Source organism: Salvelinus fontinalis, chromosome 26, assembly GCF_029448725.1.
Source record: "Salvelinus fontinalis isolate EN_2023a chromosome 26, ASM2944872v1, whole genome shotgun sequence".
Taxonomy (NCBI): Eukaryota; Metazoa; Chordata; class Actinopteri; order Salmoniformes; family Salmonidae; genus Salvelinus; species Salvelinus fontinalis.
The window spans coordinates 32,946,016-32,967,064 of NC_074690.1; the positions used below are offsets into that span (position 1 = coordinate 32,946,016).

At 42.4% G+C, this 21,049-nt stretch overlaps 1 protein-coding gene across 6 annotated transcripts in view; it reads right to left on the bottom strand.

Annotated features, from left to right (window-relative positions):
- Positions 1-1,078: 1,078 nt before the first annotated feature.
- Positions 1,079-21,049, bottom strand: part of LOC129824140 (voltage-dependent R-type calcium channel subunit alpha-1E-like) — a 100,847-nt gene continuing 80,876 nt past the window's right edge. For 3 of the 6 annotated variants that reach the window (XM_055883520.1, XM_055883518.1, XM_055883523.1), the window contains 18 exons: positions 19,674-19,838; positions 19,042-19,152; positions 18,815-18,895; positions 18,412-18,531; positions 11,276-11,341; positions 10,599-10,690; positions 10,250-10,424; positions 9,709-9,836; positions 9,391-9,487; positions 9,171-9,288; positions 8,802-8,909; positions 8,608-8,708; positions 8,360-8,469; positions 7,128-7,227; positions 4,773-4,883; positions 4,214-4,349; positions 3,724-3,893; positions 1,079-3,396 (listed from right to left, as the gene is read on the bottom strand). In XM_055883520.1, coding sequence (XP_055739495.1) covers positions 2,848-3,396; positions 3,724-3,893; positions 4,214-4,349; positions 4,773-4,883; positions 7,128-7,227; positions 8,360-8,469; positions 8,608-8,708; positions 8,802-8,909; positions 9,171-9,288; positions 9,391-9,487; positions 9,709-9,836; positions 10,250-10,424; positions 10,599-10,690; positions 11,276-11,341; positions 18,412-18,531; positions 18,815-18,895; positions 19,042-19,152; positions 19,674-19,838 — 2,538 coding nt within the window. In that variant the 3' untranslated portion in view covers positions 1,079-2,847. The remainder of the gene's footprint in view (positions 3,397-3,723; positions 3,894-4,213; positions 4,350-4,772; positions 4,884-7,127; positions 7,228-8,359; positions 8,470-8,607; positions 8,709-8,801; positions 8,910-9,170; positions 9,289-9,390; positions 9,488-9,708; positions 9,837-10,249; positions 10,425-10,598; positions 10,691-11,275; positions 11,342-18,411; positions 18,532-18,814; positions 18,896-19,041; positions 19,153-19,673; positions 19,839-21,049) is intronic. The other 3 variants (XM_055883521.1, XM_055883519.1, XM_055883522.1) reach the window with 2 other exon arrangements.

Genomic DNA, 21,049 nt, shown 5'->3' on the forward strand with positions numbered 1-21,049 from the left:
TGAAATAAAAGTTCCCAGAATTTTTCCATAAGCACAAAAAGCTTATTTCTCTCAAATGTTGTGCACAAATTTCTTTACATCCCTGTTAGAGAATATTTATCCTTTGCCAAGATAATCCATCCACCTGACAGGTGTGATATATCAAGAAGCTGATTAAACAGCATGATCATTACACAGGTGCACCTTGTGGTGGGGACAACAAAAGGCCATTCTAAAATGTGCAGTTTTGTCACACATCACAATGACACAGATGTCTCAGGTTTTGAGGGAGTGTGCAATTGGCATGCTGACTGCAGGAATGTCCACCAGAGTTGTTGCCAGAGAATTGAAGGCTCATTTCTCTACCATAAGCCACCCCAACGTCATTTTAGAGGACCTCGTGGTGCGCCAGATCCTAATGAGTTAACTGTTACATTATTAATTTAATCAGGTAACAATTTAACATAGTTAGTTAATTAGATAAAAAACAGTCTTCAGATTAATGTTAAAGTCAAGATAGCAGAGCAGCACTTCATCGAGGACATACAGTACCTCTCCTCATCTTAGCAACCAATGCATCAATATGTTTGACTACTTCAGTTTCAATCTAGATTACACCAAGCCGTTTAGTCTCCTCAACTTGCTCAATTGCCACATTATTCATTACAAGATTTAGATGAGGTTTAGGGTTTAGCGAGTGATTTGTCCAAATTACAATGCTTTTAGTTTTTTATATATTATGGACCAGCTTGTTAATAGCCGCCTATTCTAAAACTAACTGCAGCTCTTTTTTAAGGGTTGCAATGATATCACTTGCTGTGGTAGCTGATATGTATAATGTTGAGTCATCAGTGTACATAGACACACAGGCTTCACTCAAGGCTAATGGTAGGTCATTAGTAAAAATAGAAAACAATAAAGGACCAAGACAGCTGCCTTGATGTATACGACACTGGTTTACGTTAGAGAGGCTCCCATTAAAGAAAAACCTTATGTGTTATGTTAGATAGGTATCTCTGAATCCACAATATGGCAGATGATGTAAATCCTCTGACCATTGGTCTAGTCTACCTCAGATATGGAGACAAGCAGCCACATATTGTATGTGCAATTGAGGACACTTTTATTAATATATACAACTATTATACACATATAAACCAAACAACTATTTTGCATTCCAGGACAATTCTCCATGTTTTTTGGTTAACTGAGTTTCACAGAATCATTACCCTTTTTCAGGCAAATAAAACAAATACAAATACCTTAAATTAACATTCCAGAGATTTCCTATTCCATCCTTCAAACGTGTTGTGAGCAGAAAGGGATATTGTTTCTTATAATCCTACAGAAAACATGATATAAATGTACTGTACATTATTAGTAAACCATTCTAAATAACAGGTGAAACCAGGTGTGGAAAACATCTTTCTACATCTGTCGTCTGTAATGGTTCATACAGTATTGACATAAATAATAAAGGAGGAAGATATACAGTTGCAGTGAGTTATTTGACACATACTGATGATGTTGGAAGCTAATGTAGAAGAGGAGAATGTGGACGGCTACATTGATGAACAACAAAACACTCATGTTCATGATTGCTTCTGTGCCAGTTATTGATTCTGGAAGATGACAAGGAATGAATCCATCAAATGGTAGAATATTGTAACAACTGAAGAAAAACAGGTACAGTACATTGCCAAGATGAAAGTTGGTCCAAGACAGGCAAATGGTCTGCTGGTTTTCCTAGTGACTTAATAAAGGTTCATTGATGAATTGAAGCCATGTTCTGGGTATAATTCTAGTCATTTGGTTCTCTAGAGTCCAGTTCATAGCAAAGCACTGTCTTTCAAATCACACTGGATATTTAGGCATTCCTTTCTGAAAAATAGTTTATCATATTTCATAACATTGTTGGTTGCTTTCAATTGTCCTGCAAATCGGTAAAAAATGAAATAAATCATACAGATTCCCAACAGAAGAGTGTGCCATTCACTTCCTGTTTGTATAAAGTGGATAACTGTCCTATTGGTCATTGTTTTATTCCTTTGACATTTTACAACAGGAATTACATAGTTTACATATGAATAGATAATTACTAAAGAAGTGTGTTCCCTTTGTAGACAGTAAATAGATAGGAAATCTAATGGTGGAGGGTGCAGAAGGTTAAAAAATAATATCTCTACTACATTTCATAACACATTGCTTTGATCAATTATTGTTTGGGTGTATTTTTTTACAGACATGATTCCATTTTATTAACTTTATAATACATCAACAGTTAACCTTCTCTATGGCCATGTATCCTACTCAGACAATCAAGTGGTATTGGTGGCATTACAATTTTATGACAAAAATCACATGTATTTACAAAAACCATGGTTTTCAAAGATATTGTTTCTCCTTATTTTGCACATATTCACACACCCCACATACACTGTTAAGAGAAACACAAAATCAATGTCAGAGAAACACCTTCAGAAATGACAATACCTATTGACACATAACGCAATTCTATCCTTTCTATTTATTTCATCTTTTCTGTACATCCAAGGCTATTTGAGGTTTATTATTAGTCACTTTCTTTTGTTAGTCAGAATATAAATAAACCAGAGTCAAATATTTGTGGGTAGATATGTATTGTACATTTTCTGTGTGACTTTAAAAGGGATCACACTTGCAGGAAGTGAAAAAATGCATGTTCTTAATTTTTTTCTCCCCTCACATTTTATCAAACATACTGCAATCACACAGGTATGCAGTAGTAATGCAAGAGAGCGACAAATGTCCCTTTTTATTTTATATTGTAGTACATCTTATACACTAGCACCTTCCTCACCTCTCATCCACCACCACTTCCTCCTCCTCCTAGCAGCGGTCGTCCTCCTCTGTGTCGCTGAGTGGCTCACAGCCTGCAACAGAGACGGTCTGAGCCAGGCGTTTCCGGAAGTGTCCATTGGGGATCTGCCAGCCGCTCCTGGAGCCCCGTCGGGCTGAGCTGAAGCTAGAGCTGGAGGTGGAGCTGATTGTGTTAGCGCGTCCCAGGCTAGTGGCCACCGCCGCTTCGAAGGTCAGTGTCTCCATGAACCCGGAGGGGTCCGGACTGTGCTCGTCCTCCTGCAGGGTGAGATAGGGCTCCGACGGGTAGCGACGCAGAGGGGAGACCTGCTGGTGGTGGTGGCGACGGCCCCTTGGCCCGGTCTGTCCCTCTCCCCCTGCCTCTCTGGAGGCCTCCCCCCGCCTCTGGGTCTCTGGGCTGCCCCTGTCGTCATCATCGTCCCCGGAGGGAGGGTGTGTGCGACACACCAGAGGGGAGTAGGAGATGTGGGGATGGGAGCGAGTTGGGGTCTGGGACAGGGGGCGGCGACTAGGGGTACTAGATTCAGAGGTGGGGATGGGGCTGTCGGAGCTGTTACCCTGGACACAGGAGTCGAAACACATTTAATGCAGACGTCTGATTGCCTTTTTTAAAAGTGTCTATTGTGTAATGTGGGTATGTGTTTGTGGTCTACTTTGTCTCAACCAGAGTTTACACCAGAGCTCTGCCCTGTGAGTCAATCCACGCTCTGTGTGTGTGTGTGTGTGTGTGTGTGTGTGTGTGTGTGTGTGTGTGTGTGTGTGTGTGTGTGTGTGTGTGTGTGTGTGTGTGTGTGTGTGTGTGTGTGTGTGTGTGTGTGTGTGTGTGTGTGTGTGTGTGTGTGTGGACGTGTTTAACTATACTTGTGGGGAGTGTGTGTGGCCTACCTGTTTGTCCAGGGGGTGTGTGCGCTCTCGGCTAGGGGAGCATGAGGGCTGCAGACTCCTCTCCTCAGAGTTACAGCGGGATGTGTCTGGGGAGAGGAGGTGGCGGCGCTCTTTGGACCTCCCGCGCTCCTTCTCCGTGTCCAACTGCCTCTTTCTTTCTGACCGGGAGACTGGAGGAGGACGAGGAAGACCATGGAAAGGAGCACAGAGAGGGAAAGCAAGATAAAAATATATTGATTTTTTTTAACACTGTAGATCATTAAAAAGTATGTTGACAGGTAGATCATTGATGCACTTAGGATAAAAGAAAAGGAAAAGTGGCACTTGTATATAGGATAAAGACATAAGAAAATAAAGGGAAAATGTAGGGAAGAGAAATTGACATATTAACACATGCAAACAATAACCACACAGTAACATCCCTCATCATGCCAGTAGGAGAGATAAGAGGAGAGGTCACGTGAGTGGAAATTGGAGAGTGGAGACTGACCGGCAGCCTTGTAGCTCTTGTGGCGTGGTCTGTACAGTCTATCAGGACTCTTCTTCTCCTCCTGCCACAGTCCATTAACCCTCTGGTCAGCCACAGTAGACGAGGACCGCTTAATGGAGCCACTGGCCATCTCCGTCTGCACACACACGCACACAGAGGGAGACACAAATAAATACCCACATGTACCATAAAATAGGTTTTGTTATTTTCAAAGGTAATTCATCCATCTGTCGATCCGTGCAGCATTCCTGTTTTTAATCCATATCCATGCTCACTATTCCAGGAAATTAACAGGTCAACTAGGATGCTTGAACTTCTTCATTTTACTCTTCAACTCATTGTTTAGCGCAAGACAGAGACAAAACATACCAGTAACCCAGGATTAATGAAAACACCATTCTGAAAAGCTAGCATTCCTTTGAAACATCCATGTTGATTATCCCTCTCCAGAAACCCAGCAGCAAACAGAAGATCCATAAACCCATTTTTCTCTCCAAATGGCACAACCAGTGTAGCCCTTCTGGCCCCTGGAGGAGTCAGTGTGGTCAGAGGGCAGTACCTGTGGCTCTACAGCCAGACGTGGCATAGAGGAGGCCCGTACACACAGCCCCTTGCCAAACGGGAGCGCCAGTGAGTCAGGAATCAACCCACTGAACTCCCCTGCACTCACCTATATGAGACCAGAGACAGAGAGAGGGACGAGGGGAGAGATAGAGTACAGTACAGATCAGGCTGGTCAATTTAATACCGGGACTAACTGCATTATGGGATTCCATCCAAGGATTGTTTCGGACAATGTTACATCGTAATAATTTGGGAGAAAACTTAAGCCATTCCATCATCACCAACCAATCAGAAGCCATTCCAGCCAAAGAGCCACAGATTAACAACCAACAAGGAGACTGGCCCCAGAAGGATTGGGTAAAACAGGAGTAGGAGAAAGAGTCAGAGGGCGTAAGGAGATGGCGACATAAGCACATCGCTACGACAATAAATGAGAAGAGAGAGGACAGAACAACTATCGGGCTGTTGTTACACATACACTCATGCAAGTTCAGATCTGGATGCACCAAACATACTGAGCCAGACAAGTTCACCTGCTTTAAAGCCAGTCATGTTACTCCCCAGTGAAAATATACATAGAAGAAGGCAAACACTAACAGATTCCTATAGGGCAAAAAGTACACTGCAGACCAGTTCAACCAAACAGCATAGAAACAGTACAGTAGGCACTGAGAATGACAACATCTCCTTTCAAACCTCCACTAACCGGACTACAACTTGGCAAGGACAGAAACACCTTGAAACATCAATGCTGTGCTCTGTAATGCACTACTAGTATCTTCATTCAACCATTACTAGGGACAGTTGTTTAAAAAAAAAAATAATAATAAATTGACCGGTATTTCCAGCATTATCCACTAGGTTTGCAGAACTGAAAAAGTGTGTGCGAGCAAGGAGGCCTACAAACCTGACTCAGTTACACCAGCTCTGTCAGGAGGAATGGGCCAAAATTCACCCAACTTATTGTGGGAAGCTTGTGGAAGGCTACCCGAAACATTTCACCCAAGTGAAACAATTTAAAGGCAATGCTACCAAATACTAATTGAGTGTATGTAAACTTCTGACATTTCACATTCTTCAAATAAAGTGGTGATCCTAACTGACCTAAGACAGGGAATTTTTACTAGGATTCAATGTCAGGAATTGTGAAAAACTGCAAACAAATGTTTTTGGCTAAGGTGAATGTAAACTTCCGACTTCAACTGTATAACAGAAACTTGTCTAAATTACAGGTGAACATAGCAGTGAAAGTAGCAAGTAGTAAATTAATTATAATAAGCAACATTTATTATTTAATAAATATGGTGGCTCGAACTGCACAGGTAGACTACTTTTTGAAGTGATTTATTTGTTTGACAATCAGATGAAAACATCTTCACACAATACGCATGATATGCGGAACTGAGCCTGCACAGTAAACGGGATAAGATGTTTACACAGTATCCCGTTTTAGATCAGAATATCCCAGGCATCTTCTCCGGGTTTCTCATAACCAGGATATAGGCTTTTTCCAGTTATTGTAAACGGGATAGGATATTTATATGAGTCGACTCAAAAACAGAATACTTGAGTATCCCAAATAATAATGGGGTATTGGTCTGCATGTAAATGTGGTCATTGACTCTCCCCTTAAACTGCCTCTAGGGCTGCGTTTAAACAGGCAGCCCACTATTTGTAGAGCAGTGACTCTACACCTCACTCAAGTCGATCCTCTCCAATGGACTCGGAAGTTGTAGCTAAAGATGGCTCAATTAGGCTGAATTTACACAATTCTGATCTTTTTTTCACTATTGGTCTTTTGACCAATCAGATCAGCTCTGAAAAAGATCTGATGTTGTTGGTAAAAAATGATCAGAATTGTGCTGCCTGTATAAACATAGCCTAATTGACCAACTTTTTGCTACAACTGCCGAGTCCATTGGAGAGGATCGGCTTGAGCAAAGTGAGGTGTATAATCACTGATCTACAAATAGCATTCCCTGCAAAATAATAGGGGGAAAAACACAAAACCTACTAAAACAACTGGCCCTAACCCTTACTACTAGATGTGTCATTGATTCATTGTTGTCTATGTGTGGGTTGATATTGAGCTTTACCGCAGGAGGTTAGGTATTCATTGTGCAGTATTTCATATTTTGCCCATAGCTACTATATCAATGTGATTTTCCTTTTTCCTTTTGGCTCCTAGCAAAGGGCCTTATAGAGCTGTCGTTGTATGCTTACTAAATTATATAAAGCCTCTTTTGTTGGTGTACTATGTGTTGGTGTCTGTGCTAGTTTAGTGTGATATACAGTACTCCTGTGATAAGTTTCTACAGTACAGTACGTAGTCCTTGGTACTTCTCCTTACCCTGGAGTGTTGACTGCTGGTGTCCTGGTCAGAGGTCATGGGCTGCATGGCGAACAGGTCCTGGGAGAGAGGACTCAATGCCACCAGGCCTCCTCTGGTCCTACAGATGGAGGCAACCCCCACATTAAATACTGTCAAATACTTACTAAAGGCACAACACACACACACACACCCACAGTCTTGAACAACTAACCTTGTGGGGACAACTAATTCAGTCCCATTCAAAATATTTTCTATAACCCTAACCTTAACCTGAAAACCTAACCTTAACCCTAAACCTAAAACTAACCCTAGCTCCTAACCCTGACCCTAATTCTAACCTTAACCCTAAACCCCATAGAAATAGCATTTGACCTTGTGGGGACTAACAAAATGTCCCCAGTTGGTCAAATTTTAGTTTGTTTACTATTCTTGTGGGGACTTCTGGGCCCAGATTCACAAAACCTTCTTAAAATAAAAATTATTCCTAACTGCCATTTTTCCCTTAACTATAGACTTGAGAAGAAAGATAAGCAAAGTTGCTATTCCTCAAAATGGTTATTGGAAAATGTATTGCGCTATTTCTTGTTTCTCGTTAAGAAAAAAGTTAAGAAGAAATGTGATTCTTGAAAATAAAGTTATTGGAAATATTCTTAATTCCAAGCTAGCTAAACCCTTGTCTTAAACTCAGGGCAGTGAGAGAAAAAGCTCAGGAAAGCAATTGAACATGTTTAATTCACTCACAAACTTCATCTGAAAGTTTCAGTATTGATTATTTTGAACACCAAAACATGTTTTAGAACAGTAATCTCAGTGAGAAATAGACTAACATGATTGCCATTGCTAGCTAGATAGCTACCTAAAACTGTTGCCTAGCAACAAACATCTTAAGAAGATTTGTGAAAAGATATTTGAGAAACTCAAAAATATATTTAAGAAAATCATTCAATCTTAAGATATTGTTGAGGAATTGCACTTATGAGCTTCTTTTTCTTTCTTAAGAAGCTTACGTTTTTGCGTAAGAAGTGTTTTGTGAATCTGGATCCTGGTCCCCACAAGTATAGTTAAACACATCCACATCCACATCCACATCCACATCCACACACACACACACACACACACACACACACACACACACACACACACACACACACACACACACACACACACACACACACACACACACACACACACACACACACACACACACACACACACACACACACACACACACACAGCGTGGATTGACTCACAGGGCGGAGCCGGCACTGAGGGACATGCAGGGCAGGGGATGGGCATTGTACAGAATGTCTTCAGAGAGAGTCGAGGCATCCAGCCTCTTGAACGGCATCAGGCTGGCCTTCTGTAGAGACCACACCAAGCAATGTATCACTACAGGCACTGGGTTGTGTCAACAGATCAGATGCCTTGATAATCTTATACAAAAGAGAAGTGAGTTTTATACAGTATATATGATGTTAATATAGTGTGTACATCTGACCTGTGATTCCAGCTGTGCTCTCAGCTTCTTGGCTTTGTTCTGTTTGAAGTAGTCCATGATCATCATGGAGGCATATATCTTACCTACTGTCATGTCGGAATCTGTAAGACACAAACACAGTTAGATTGCTAGTCATTGAGTGACTGACTGCCTCCCAGCTCTACCTCTCCAAATCTCTCTAACGTGGGTCTGACCTTTGTTGATGGGCACCAGTACATCCAGGGTCTTCTGGGGGAGGTACGGCCATATCACACTGATCTCCTTCTGTAGCTCAGTGTCCAGAGCTACTCGGTCCTCCCCACCTGGAGCACAATAAAATAGATATTTATTCATCCATTATACACAGGCAGTGGAAATTGTTGATTTTGCTGAATTTCCTGATTCAACTACTTAAACAATCATCAAGCCATTTATAAGTTGAATCAGGTGTGTTACCAGTAATGGGCTGGACCGAAAGCCTGCATCCCTAGGATTTGTGGATCTCCAGGCTTAAGATGGAAGACCAAGTCTAAACTGGATAAATGCATGCAGATGCAGTGATGCATGGTGGTTTCAAACTCAACTCATTCCCTGACCTCGTGCGATCTTGATCTCCAGAGCGGTGCGGATGAGAGACATCAAGGTGGAGGTGAAGTGGACTGACATGTCCTCATCCACTGGCATGTTCATCAACACCAGCCTCTGTGGAGAGAGAGAGAGGGAGGGAGGAGGGAGGGAGGGACAGAGTAAACAACAGTAAAACAACTTAAATTAAAAAGTAGAAAATAAGTGTTTCTCCCATACCTTGTAGGCCATACCTCTGGGGCATTTCTTCCCCAGACCAAGGGGTGGAGACATGTGGGTCAACATCTCATACATGGCAGTGTAGTGTATGCGCCCACTACGGAAGAAACAGAGAAGATGAGGAAGGAGAGAGAGAGAGTTGAGGAAAAAAGGAAACGGTAAAGGCATTCATTACGAGCTTGTGTAAATTTGAAACAGAACAAGTTGGCAAATCTTGCACAGGAATTAAGGCAGTTTAGGCCTATTTTGTCTGTAGTGAATCAATACACTGCCCTCTGCTGGGCAAAGTTGAGACATGGTGGGGTTCTTATCTCTCACCATGCTACGCGGTCGTACTCTCCCCAGACACGGACAAACTCATCCAGGTGATGAGGTCCCAAGATGGAAGAGTCTCTGGTCAGGTACTCAAAGTTATCCATGATCACAGCCACAAACAGATTCAGCATCTACAGAGTCACACAAGAGGAGAGGACATGTGAAGGACAGCATGTGTGTATGTACAAATATACAGTATGTGCTATACTGATGTACACATGTGCATGCATACAATAAAAATAACTGCTTTTAAGTATGAGAATGAAAAAGATGGACAGAGAGTGCTGACAGAGTGGAGAGAAAGTGTATTTGTGTAGCACAATCAAAATGTACTTTGTGTATCAGTGTGTGTGTGTGTGTGTGTGTGTGAGAGTGAGAGTGAGAGTAAGAGTGAGAGTAAGAGTGAGAGTGAGAGTGAGAGTGAGAGTGAGAGTGAGAGTGAGTGAGAGAGAGAGAGAGAGAGAGAGAGAGAGAGAGAGAGAGAGAGGAGCACTGACAAATAGTGGAGGTAAGGAGAAAAAGTGTATTTCTGGAGCGTCCTCACCAGGAAGGAGCTGAAGAAGATGAAGGAGACAAAGTAGCAGTAGGCGAAGTCAGTACCACAGCCACCCTCGTGGTCAGGGGACATGGTCATGGGTGCCATGGAGGAGTCTGGCTCACACTCCTGCCCCCCCAGACACGATAGCATGATCTCCTGCCATGACTCCCCGGTCGCACTCCTGTCAATCAATGAGTTAATCAATGAGTCAATTAATTAATCAAGCAAGCAAGCAATTATTTGATCAACCAGTTAGTCTATTAATATATATTAAGTAATCATCAGTCAGCATAATCATCTACTTATAGTTTAGAATATCTCAGTTCAGCTTCCGAGTCCTTCTCAATGCGCCCACCTGAAGAGAAGCATCAGCGCACCAGAGAAGGTCTTGAAGTTGTTGTGCTGGTTTATGTGGTTTTCGTCGTTCAGTTTGATGTTTCCAAACACCTTGTGTGGATCAGGTGAGAAAAAAACATGATACAACATCCCTTTGAGCAGGGTTCCCCAACTGGCGGCCCCCCATGTTTTCTGAGCAAAAATTAAATACATGCATTTTTGTTTTTTGACATAAAAGACTGTAAAAACACTAACAAATCAGCTCCAAGTGATTTTAATTTTGGAAATCTGTTCCAAAGTATTCCCACGTATAATAGAGAGATATAAGGGATGGTATACAAATGTAAATATGGTTTGAAATGATCAGGGCCGCAACTTTGTTTTTAGAAGTGAGGGGTACTGCTCAGAGGCGTCTGCATGGTCCTAAAACAACCCGCGCCTCGTTTTGTATCACATTCCAATGATAAAACTGGGGGGGACAAAAATTTCAGAACGTGTGGGGGATATGTCACCAGTGAAAGTTGCGATCCTGGAAACAATTATGTTTTAGTCAAATATTATATCTGTTTGGGCTTCTTGGTAACTATTGGTGTATGTTCCGGCTCCCTGATCATCCACTGCTGAATCTAGTTGATGATCCATGCCTTTGAGGCTGAAGTTACCATTGTAAAGCATATAAGCGTTTGGATGCTTTACCTGCATCCCAATGATGGCATAGATGAAGAACAGCATTGCGATGAGCAGACACACATAAGGAAGGGCCTAGAGAGAAGAAGAGATAAATAATTATTTGGTTTTCCCAATAGCATACACTCTGGCAGCATACTGCAGGTCAGTGGTCACCAACCAGACTGGTCGAACTTCAAGGCATTCCTAGTCGATTACCAAACACTTCTCTAGAAAAGCCAACGATTAAGGCTAGCTTAAATTTTTTTGTGTGTTGCGCTGTTGATGGCAGATGCACTTGATTTAGAAGCCCTGCGCATTGGGTAGGCAAAGTGTTCCCTTTTGAAACATTCCATTTGCCTGAAAATACAAACTGCGGGAGATCTGTGGCTAAATCAAGTGTGCCTACTGTGCTGGCCAATCGGATAGCTCAAATCACCATGCCTACCTACAGCTTCCACGACCCTGCCCACAGCAAAGTTTGATACTAGCCTATGTGAGATTTCATAACTTTTAAAACCATGACCGGAGAGAGACTGTCAAATACAGCAAAGAGCTGCTGTTTTTATGAGTGAGTTCATGTATACGTTTTATCCAGCACTGTCAACACAGTTTTTTATTCAACACTATTACAAAACATAAAACGGGCTTCTCTCTAAACATACCAAAACATAACTCGGGCTGCAGCTGCAATGAATGTGTAGCCAAGTGTATCGCCAACGTTGCATTTTTATTATTAGCAGCAGTTCATTGTGTCTATTTTAATATCTAGGAGTATTTCACTTTCTCTGGTCATAGGAACAACATGAATTTGTGCCTGAGGCAGATGCGGTGCAACTGAATGACTAAATGACTAAATGACTATCGCCCCGTAGCACTCACTTCTGTCGTCATTAAATGCTTTAAGAGACTAGCCAAGGATCATATCACCTCTACCTAACCTGTCACCCTAGACCACATATGTCAGAGTCAAGGCCCGCGGGCCACATCCGGCCCGCGAGAAGGTTTTTTACGGCCCCTGGGATGATCTTGATTTATTATTAGAACCGGCCCGCAGACCGCAGCAAGCCGGCAGCCCGCAGATCTTTTACACGCACCAATACTACATTTCCCACAATGCAACGGTGACGCACCGAGCAGTAGGCTGCTTCATTTCAATATTTATTGGCACAGCAGTCGTCAGCATCACAGTAAAATTAACTTTCAGATACCCATCAAAAATGGCAAAACGGAAGGATATGGACATGGAACAAAGGCTACAAAAGGCAGAGGAATTAAAACGAGGCCTCAAATCTCGACAGGCTCTGTTCAAAAAAGCCAAATCACAAGGCCAGGCTGCTGTCAAGGCCAGTTTTATTTTGGCAGAAGAGATCGCTAAATCAGCCCGGCCATTTACGGAGGGGGATTTCATCAAAAACTGCATGATTGAAGTTTGTGACGAAGTTTGCCCAGAAAAAAGGCAACTCTTTTTAAATGTGAGTCTGAGCAGAAACACCATTGCCGAGAGAGTAGACCAGTTGTCCATCAATCTAAAAGAGCAGCTTGTGAAAAAGGGAAAAGATTTCATTGCATATTCCTTGGCTGTGGATGAGAGCACCGACATTTCTGACATTGCCCAGTTGTCAATTTTCATCCGCGGAGTGGACTCCAGCCTAAGCGTGACAGAGGAGTTTTTGGCTTTACGTCCTATGCATGGCACAACTACGGGGCATGATTTGTATGAAGAGGTGTCAAGATGTGTAAATGAGATGGAGCTGCCTTGGGAAAAACTCGTGGGTTTGACAACCGACGGAGCACCTGCGATGTGTGGACACAGGAGTGGACTGGTGGCGAAGATACGGGAAAAGATGCAAGAGGAAAACGCGACAGGTGAGCTGACAGCTTATCATTGTATCATACACCAGGAAGCGTTGTGCGGTAAAGCCTTGAAAATGGAGCATGTAATGAGCATCATCACGCGCACAGTTAACTTTATCAGAGCCAAAGGTTTGAATCACCGCCAGTTCAAGGCATTTCTGACGGAGTTAGAAACGGAGCATGGTGATTTGCCTTATCACACAGAGGTGCGATGGCTAAGCCAGGGAAAGGTGCTTCAAAGATGTTTCGAGCTTCGTGAGGAGATTTGTCTGTTCTTGGACAGCAAAGGGAAAGACACAACACAACTCCGAGACGAAATGTTTCTGTGTGAAATGGCTTTTCTGTGTGACATTACGAGTCATCTGAATGCAATGAACTTGCAGCTGCAGGGTCGGGATCATGTCATCTCTGATATGTACAGTACAGTGAAGGCATTTAAAACCAAACTGACTCTGTGGGAGACGCAGATGCGGAAAGAAAATTTGAGCCACTTTCCCAGCTGCCAGACCATGAAAGAGAAGCTCTCTACCAGTGCGTTCCCGAGCGCACAGTTGGCTGATAAAATAGGTATGCTTGCCGCTGACTTTCGACGCCGATTTGCTGACTTTGAAGCACAAAAAAGCAGGTTGGAACTGCTCGGTAACCCATTTGCTGTTGACGTGGAAAGCTCACCACCAAACCTCCAAATGGAGTTGATTGACCTCCAATGCAATGATGCACTGAGGGCAAAATATGCGGCAGTGGGTGCTGCGGAGTTCGCCCGTTTCCTCCCCGACACAATGCCCCAGCTGCGCATCCAGGCTGCTCAAACGTTGTCTATGTTTGGCAGCACATACCTGTGTGAACAACTGTTTTCTTTGATGAACCTGAACAAAACATCACACAGAAGTCGACTTACTGCTGAACACCTCCACTCAATTCTGAGGATTTCCTCAGCTCAGAGCCTTACCCCGAACATTGATGAACTTGTGGAAAAGATGGGACACCACCAAGTATCACCCTCAACCTCAAACAAGTGAACATTACTGTGCAATCACATATTTAGAGTTTTTACTCAGTTCAAGTTTAAAAGTTCAAGTTTAATATTTGTTTTCACTGCATGTTACTTCTCCTTAAACAAAGTGTTGTTTTTGATTAATAGATTTTTGCACTTTATTTTATTGTATTTCAATCCAATTATATTTTAAAAATATTTCAGTTGAGTGGATGATAGAAAATTGCTATTATTGTTTTTTTCTTTGAAGTAAATTTAGCCCACTTTTGCTAAAATAGAAAATATAGGCTACTGATGGTGCCTTGAATACCGGTTTCTTTCATTTAATGTTCATGTTATGGGGATTTTTATATAAAGGAAATTTGTCTTTTGTGTCTGTTGAAAATTAAAGATTACTGACAGAGCCATAAGAAAATATTGCTTTATTTATCTGATCATATTGGAATATATTTGTTAGGTTTTCAGTAGGTTCAATTAGGTTCACTAGACTATATGCGTCATTTAACATTTTTTCAATGAACATTCGAACAGTCCGGCCCTCGGCTTGTAGCTAAAATTTTTATTTGGCCCTCCGTCCATTTGACTTTGACACCCCTGCCCTAGACCCACTTCAATTTGCTTACCGCCCCAATAGATCCACAGACGATGAAATCGCCATCACTACACACTGGCGTATCCCTTCTGGACAAGAGGAATACCAATGTAAGAATGCTGTTCATTGACTATAGCTCAGCATTCAACACCATAGTACTCTCCAAGCTTATCACTAAGCTTGAGGCTCTGGGTCTGAACCCCGCTCTGTGCAACTGGGTTCTGGACTTCCTGACGGGCCGCCCCCCAGGTGGTGAAGGTAGGAAACAACACCTCCACTTCTCTGATCCTCAACACTGGGGCCCCACAAGGGTGAGTGCTCAGCCCCCAACTGTACTCCCTGTTCACCCATGACTGCGTGGCCAAGCACGTCTCCAACTCAATCATCAAGTTTGCAAACGACACAACAGTAGTAGGCTTAATTACCAACAACGACGAGACAGCCTACAGGGAGGAGGTGAGGGCTCTGGAAGTGTGGTGCCAGGAAAATAACATCTCACTCAATGTCAACAAAGGAGATGATCGTGAACTTCTGGAAACAGCAGAGGGAGCACCCTCATATCCACACCGATAGGACCGCAGCAGAGAAGATACAAAGCTTCAAGTTCCTCTGCGTACACATCACTGACAAACTGAAATGGTCCACCCACACAGACAGTGTGGTGAAGAAGGTGCATCAGTGCCTCTTCAACCTCAGGAGGCTGAAGAAATGTGGCTTGGCAACTAAAACCGTCACAAACTTTTACAGATGTACAATTGAGAGCATCCTGTCGGGCTGTATCCCCACCTGGTACGGAAACTGCACCACCCGCAACCGCAGGGTTCTCCAGAGGGTGGTGTGGTAAGCTCAACGCATCACCGGGGGCAAACTACCTGCCCTCCAGGACACCTACAGCACCCGATGTCACAGGAAGGCCAAAAAGATCATCAAGGACAACAACCACCCGAGCCACTGCCTGTTCACCCTGCTATCATCCAGAAGGTGAGGTCAGTACAGGTGCATCAAAGCTGGGACCGAGAGACTGAAAAACAGCTTCTATCTCAAGGCCATCAAACTGTTAAATAGCCATCACTAGCACATTAGAGGCTGCTACCTATATAAATAGACTTGAAATCACTGGCCACTTTAATAAATGGAACACTAGTTGTAGAAAGGGCCCATGGAGTTGGTGGAATAATCCTTTAATTCATGGCCATTTGCTCAGCTGGGCCAGGGGACTATAATTATGTCAGGTGGAATGTCCGACAGATCTCAACTCATTAAAAGGAGGAAATCGCCATCACCCGACCTCGCTGCTTTCTCTTCCTTAACTCCGTCTAATTCAGACATTCTGTGCGTCCGTGAATCCACGTGAGTCCACCGAATCTGTTACCTTTCATCTGAACTATCTGTTGCAATCAGGAGAGCGGGCCATCAGTTATTATTTATAGTCATTACCGCGGAACGCGGCTTGAGCGCACGCTTCAAACCTATTGCGAAATGTAAATAGACAATAATCACAGCCCTACAGATCATCACAGGCCAATTATGCCACCGATATCTGCTTAATATGTAATGAAATTAGATGTACATATAAAATGTCGTGGAAATTCAGTACTGAGAGACTTGGTCTTGGTAATTTCTTCAAACAATCATCTTTATTTAATATCGATTAATTATTGCAATAATGAGACCGTCAGCCTACCAGTCTTGACTGACTGTTAGGCTGAGAGTCTAGCCTTTACAGACGGTGCACAGTTTTTATATAGCTGATACCAAGATTGCTTAGTCAGTCACTTCTAACCTTCCCATAAGACACCTTGGTTATCTACACAGGATGGTATTTTACTTAGTTTCCCAGATGCATGAAGATGAGACAATGAGGCATTGTTCTTAACTCTTCCAGGCTCTCTCTAGCTCCAGTCACACACACCACATCTTGTCTATAGAATGCCAGCTTTAAGGTTTTTATCACCAACACAAATCAATTGTCAGCTTCAAGCTATCTCTAGTAGAACCCATGTCCTCAACACCCAGACTAGCTGCAGGGTGCTAGAGTGGAGACAGCAATAGCAGGACAGAGATATCTCACTGTTCGTTAAGTAAATAATTGTTACATAGCCAACAAATAAGGTGAATACATAATTTTTCCCTCACAGAAGTCAAACTTGAAAGGTGAAATATGAAACGTCATTACTGTTTGCTGAACTGATCAATTCTGATATCAAACTGATGGAGATTATAGATTGAATAACCGATCACTGATTTAATTATTTGTATTATTATTCTCCTGATTATGATGAATAGTTATGAGCCTAAATGACTCAATGATGATTCCTATTGACTTCTTATTGAACTGAATTGCTGAATTACGTAAATATGTTAATAATGAGAATGATTGTTATGATTTGACCTTTGTGATTATGAATTTCATACATGTTATTCTGTTTCCTTTGTCATGCAGCACAGACAGACTACATAGTAAATATAACACTTTATGGTTAAAGGAATTCCTGCCTCAGTCTCATCCATTCCGTGACCACCTGTTCACCTTCACTGTCAGTCATCCTACCTCTCCAGCTTCCCACACAGATTCCAATAATCTTTCACTAGTCATTTTAATAATGTTTACATATCTTACATTACTCATCTCATATGTATATACTGTATTATATACTATTCTACTGTATCTTAGTCTACGCCGCTCTGACATTGCTCGTTCATATATTTATATATTCTTAATTCCATTCCTTTACTTAGATATGTGTGTATTGGTATATGTTGTGAAATTGATAGATATTACTTGTTAGATATTACTGCACCGTCGGAGCTAGAAGCACAAGCATTTCGCTACACCCACAATAACATCTGCTAAACATGTGTCTGTGACCAATAAAATTTGATTTGAACTCGAGTTCGCCATCAGGTGGAAGACTGGCCCTTTCTCTGCTCAGTCTCACCGGAGGACAGGAAGAAGAGAGCAGAGACGGTGAGAGGCAGACCCTCTGCTGCTCTCTCCCTCCCGCTGAGACTAATGCCATGTTAAAATAAACTGGGGACTTGGAAATCTCCGACTTCTGATTTCAGTGCGTTCAAGACAACTGTGAACTCGTGAAAAAGATCAGACTGGGGAAAATCGTTTTGAACGGTCATCCAATTCGGAAACTCTGGCATCTTTTTAGAGCACTGACTTTCTGACCGGATGTTCACTGATGTTATGATTTGACCTTGTTTTTTCCGAGTTCCCAGTTGTCTTGAAAGCACCATGATCATCAGATGCTGGTACCAGTCCAGTAAAATAAAAATGTAAATTATTAGCAAATTATTTCAATTTATGCTCAGCTGTGCCTCGCAAGTGCTACACTAACTGATCTATCTTGTTATCCGAGCTCGAGTTTTCAAACATAATATGGTCTGAGAAGAACAATATTGGCAGGCCAGGAATATTGTCAATATGCTGTGATAATGTATTAGACCTACTGCACAAACCTCATTCATACAGAACTGTTTTTATTAGTTTAAAGTTACATTTATTAAGTCAAGTAAAAACAAAATTGTGAGCGGTAGTTCTCGGCTTGCTTTTTGACTGCGAAAATGATCTTAACTCAAAGGTTGGTGGTCCATTGTAGTGTACTGGGACCAGGGACATACAAAATAAAGACTGAAAACCATTTATATTAACAAAGTTGGATATTTATTAAGTGGACATGAGAGATGGTAAAACTAGGGGAGAACATGGCTGACCTTAAAGGATTGTACGAAGGTCCAGAGCAGGATTCGTATGGTGTAGCCCTGCCTCAACAGCTTGATCAGCCTGGCAGCCCGGAACAGCTTCAGGAAACTCATGTTGAACGTGTTTATTGACTGAGATAGACAGACCATAGGAAATATAGAGAGGTGGAGACGGCAAGGAATATACAGAAAGGAGAAGGGTCCGGGGAGAGAGAAGGTGTTAGAGAAATGACAAAGACATAGGCAGATAGGGACATATAGAGATAGATTTGATTGAAAGGCACTCAAGTGAACAAAGTGAGTTTACAACTTTAATAGCCTAGTTTTTACTGAGAGAAAAAGCTTTACAGTACTACCACCTTGGGAATCAGAATTGGTACAATGTAAAGGTTAAGGAGCTAGAGTGAAATATTACCTGTAAGTCCACAATGATTTCAGTGATGCTCCCGAGCATGGTGATGAAATCAAAAATGTTCCAAGTGTCTCGAAAATAGTTCTGTCAGGGGACAAATGAACACCATTGTAAAATGGCAAGGCTTCTTTCTTGAATGGAAAAGATTATATCTGTACATGCTACCATGTAATTGGGTCAGTTAATTACATTTTGCCAACAGTTCACTAATGTCCTACTGTCTTGCTCACCACTAAACCAAAGGCCATGATCTTGAGGATACACTCCAGGGAGAAGAGAACGGTGAAGGCTGTGTTCAGGTGCTTCAATACTGTATCATACGCTGCTGGAGCGGAGTTGTACTGCAGATAAACAGGACACAGTCAGGATAATACCGGGATGTATCAAACAGTGAGCAGGTTGGCATTTATTGAGATGTTTCATGTACTGGAGGCAGCTCTGCAGAGTGGTTACTAGCCAAGTCATAAAATCTGAGTTTAAACATAACCCTAACCTTAACCACACTGCTAACCCTAATACCTAACTAACCTTAAATTAATACCAAAAAGCTAATTTTTGTTTAACCTATTTTTATGATATAGCCAATTTGACTTTGCAGCTGGCCCATCTAGTGGAAACCTCTCAGTTCTGCCTCCAGGGTACAACTCATGACAATAAATGTCAACCTCTGCAGAGCGATGGCAAAGAAGAGGGTAACATATTTTATACAAAGAGTCTGAGATGTGTAATATTAAACTGTTATCAGACAAACAGGGGCACACTGGGCTTTCTCCTATGGATTTGAGTCTTTGAGAGTGAAACTAGATTCAAACAAAGGCCTGTCATGTTTATAAGCTCTGTTAAAAATATATAGGTTCCATACCTTCATCATGAGCACCACAGTGTTGAGGGCAATCATGACCAGCACTGTGTACTCAAATGACGGTGACACCACAAAGTGCCACAGCCTGTACTGGAAAGTCTGTCTGTTCTGAGGCATGTAGCAGGTCAGGGGCTTGGCACTGATGGTAAAGTCAATGCATGCCCTCTGATGGAGAGATAACAAAAAGAAGAGGGGGAAAAATCCGTAATTAATCTGTTACGAGTATTGTGATCAATAAAAAGTGTATATCTGATCAAGATACCAAGATGGTTATTGTATGTGAATCAATTTCATGAACTCCTGTAATTGTACAGCGCATTCGGAAAGTATTCAGACCCCTTGACTTATTCCACATTTTGTTACTTTACAGCGTTATTCTAAAATGTATTACATTGTCCCCCCCCCCCCCCCATCAATCTACACACAATACCCCATAATAACAAAGCAAAAACAGGTTTTTAGAAATGTTTGCAAATTTACAAAAATATAAAAACTGAAATATCACATTTACATAAGTACTCAGACCCTTTACTCAGTACTTTTTTAAGCACCTTTGGCAGTGATTGCAGCCTCGAGTCTTCTTGGGTATGATACTACAAGCTTGGAATGCCTGTATTTGGGGAGCTTTTCCCATTCTTTTCTGCAGATCCTCTCAAGCTCTGTCAGGTTGGATGGGGAGTGTCGCTGCACAGCATATTTTCAGGTCTCTCCAGAGATGTTCGATAAGGTTCAGGCTCTGGCTGGTCCACTCAAGGACATTCAGAGACTTGTCCCAAAGCCACTCCTGCGTTGTCTTGGCTGTGTGCTTAGGGTCAATGTCCTGTTGAAAGGTGAACCTTCACCGGGTCTAAGGTTCTGAGTGCTCTGGAACAGGTTTTCATCAAGGATCTCTCTGTACTTTGCTCTGTTCATCTTTCCCTCGATCCTGACTAGTCTCCCAGTCCCTGCCGCTGAAAAACATCCCCACAGCATGATGCTGCCACCACCATGCTTCACCGTAGGGATGGTACCAGGTTTCCTCCAGATGTGACGTTTGGCATTCAGGCCAAAGAGTTAAATCTTAGTTTCATCAGACCAGAGAATCTTGTTTATCATGGTCTGAGAGTCCTTTAGGTGCCTTTTGGCAACTCTAAGCGGGCTGTCATCTGTCTTATATTGAGGAGTGGCTTCCGTCTGGCCACTCTACCATAAAGGCCTGATTGGTGGATTGCTGCAGAGATGGTTGTCCTTCTGGAAGTTTCTTCCATCTCCACAGAGGAACTCTGGAGCTCTGTCAGAGTGACCATTGGGTTCTTGGCCACCTCCCTGACTAAGGGCCTTCTCCCCCGATTGCTCAGTTTGGCCGGGCGGCCAGCCCTAGGAAGAGTCATTTAAAA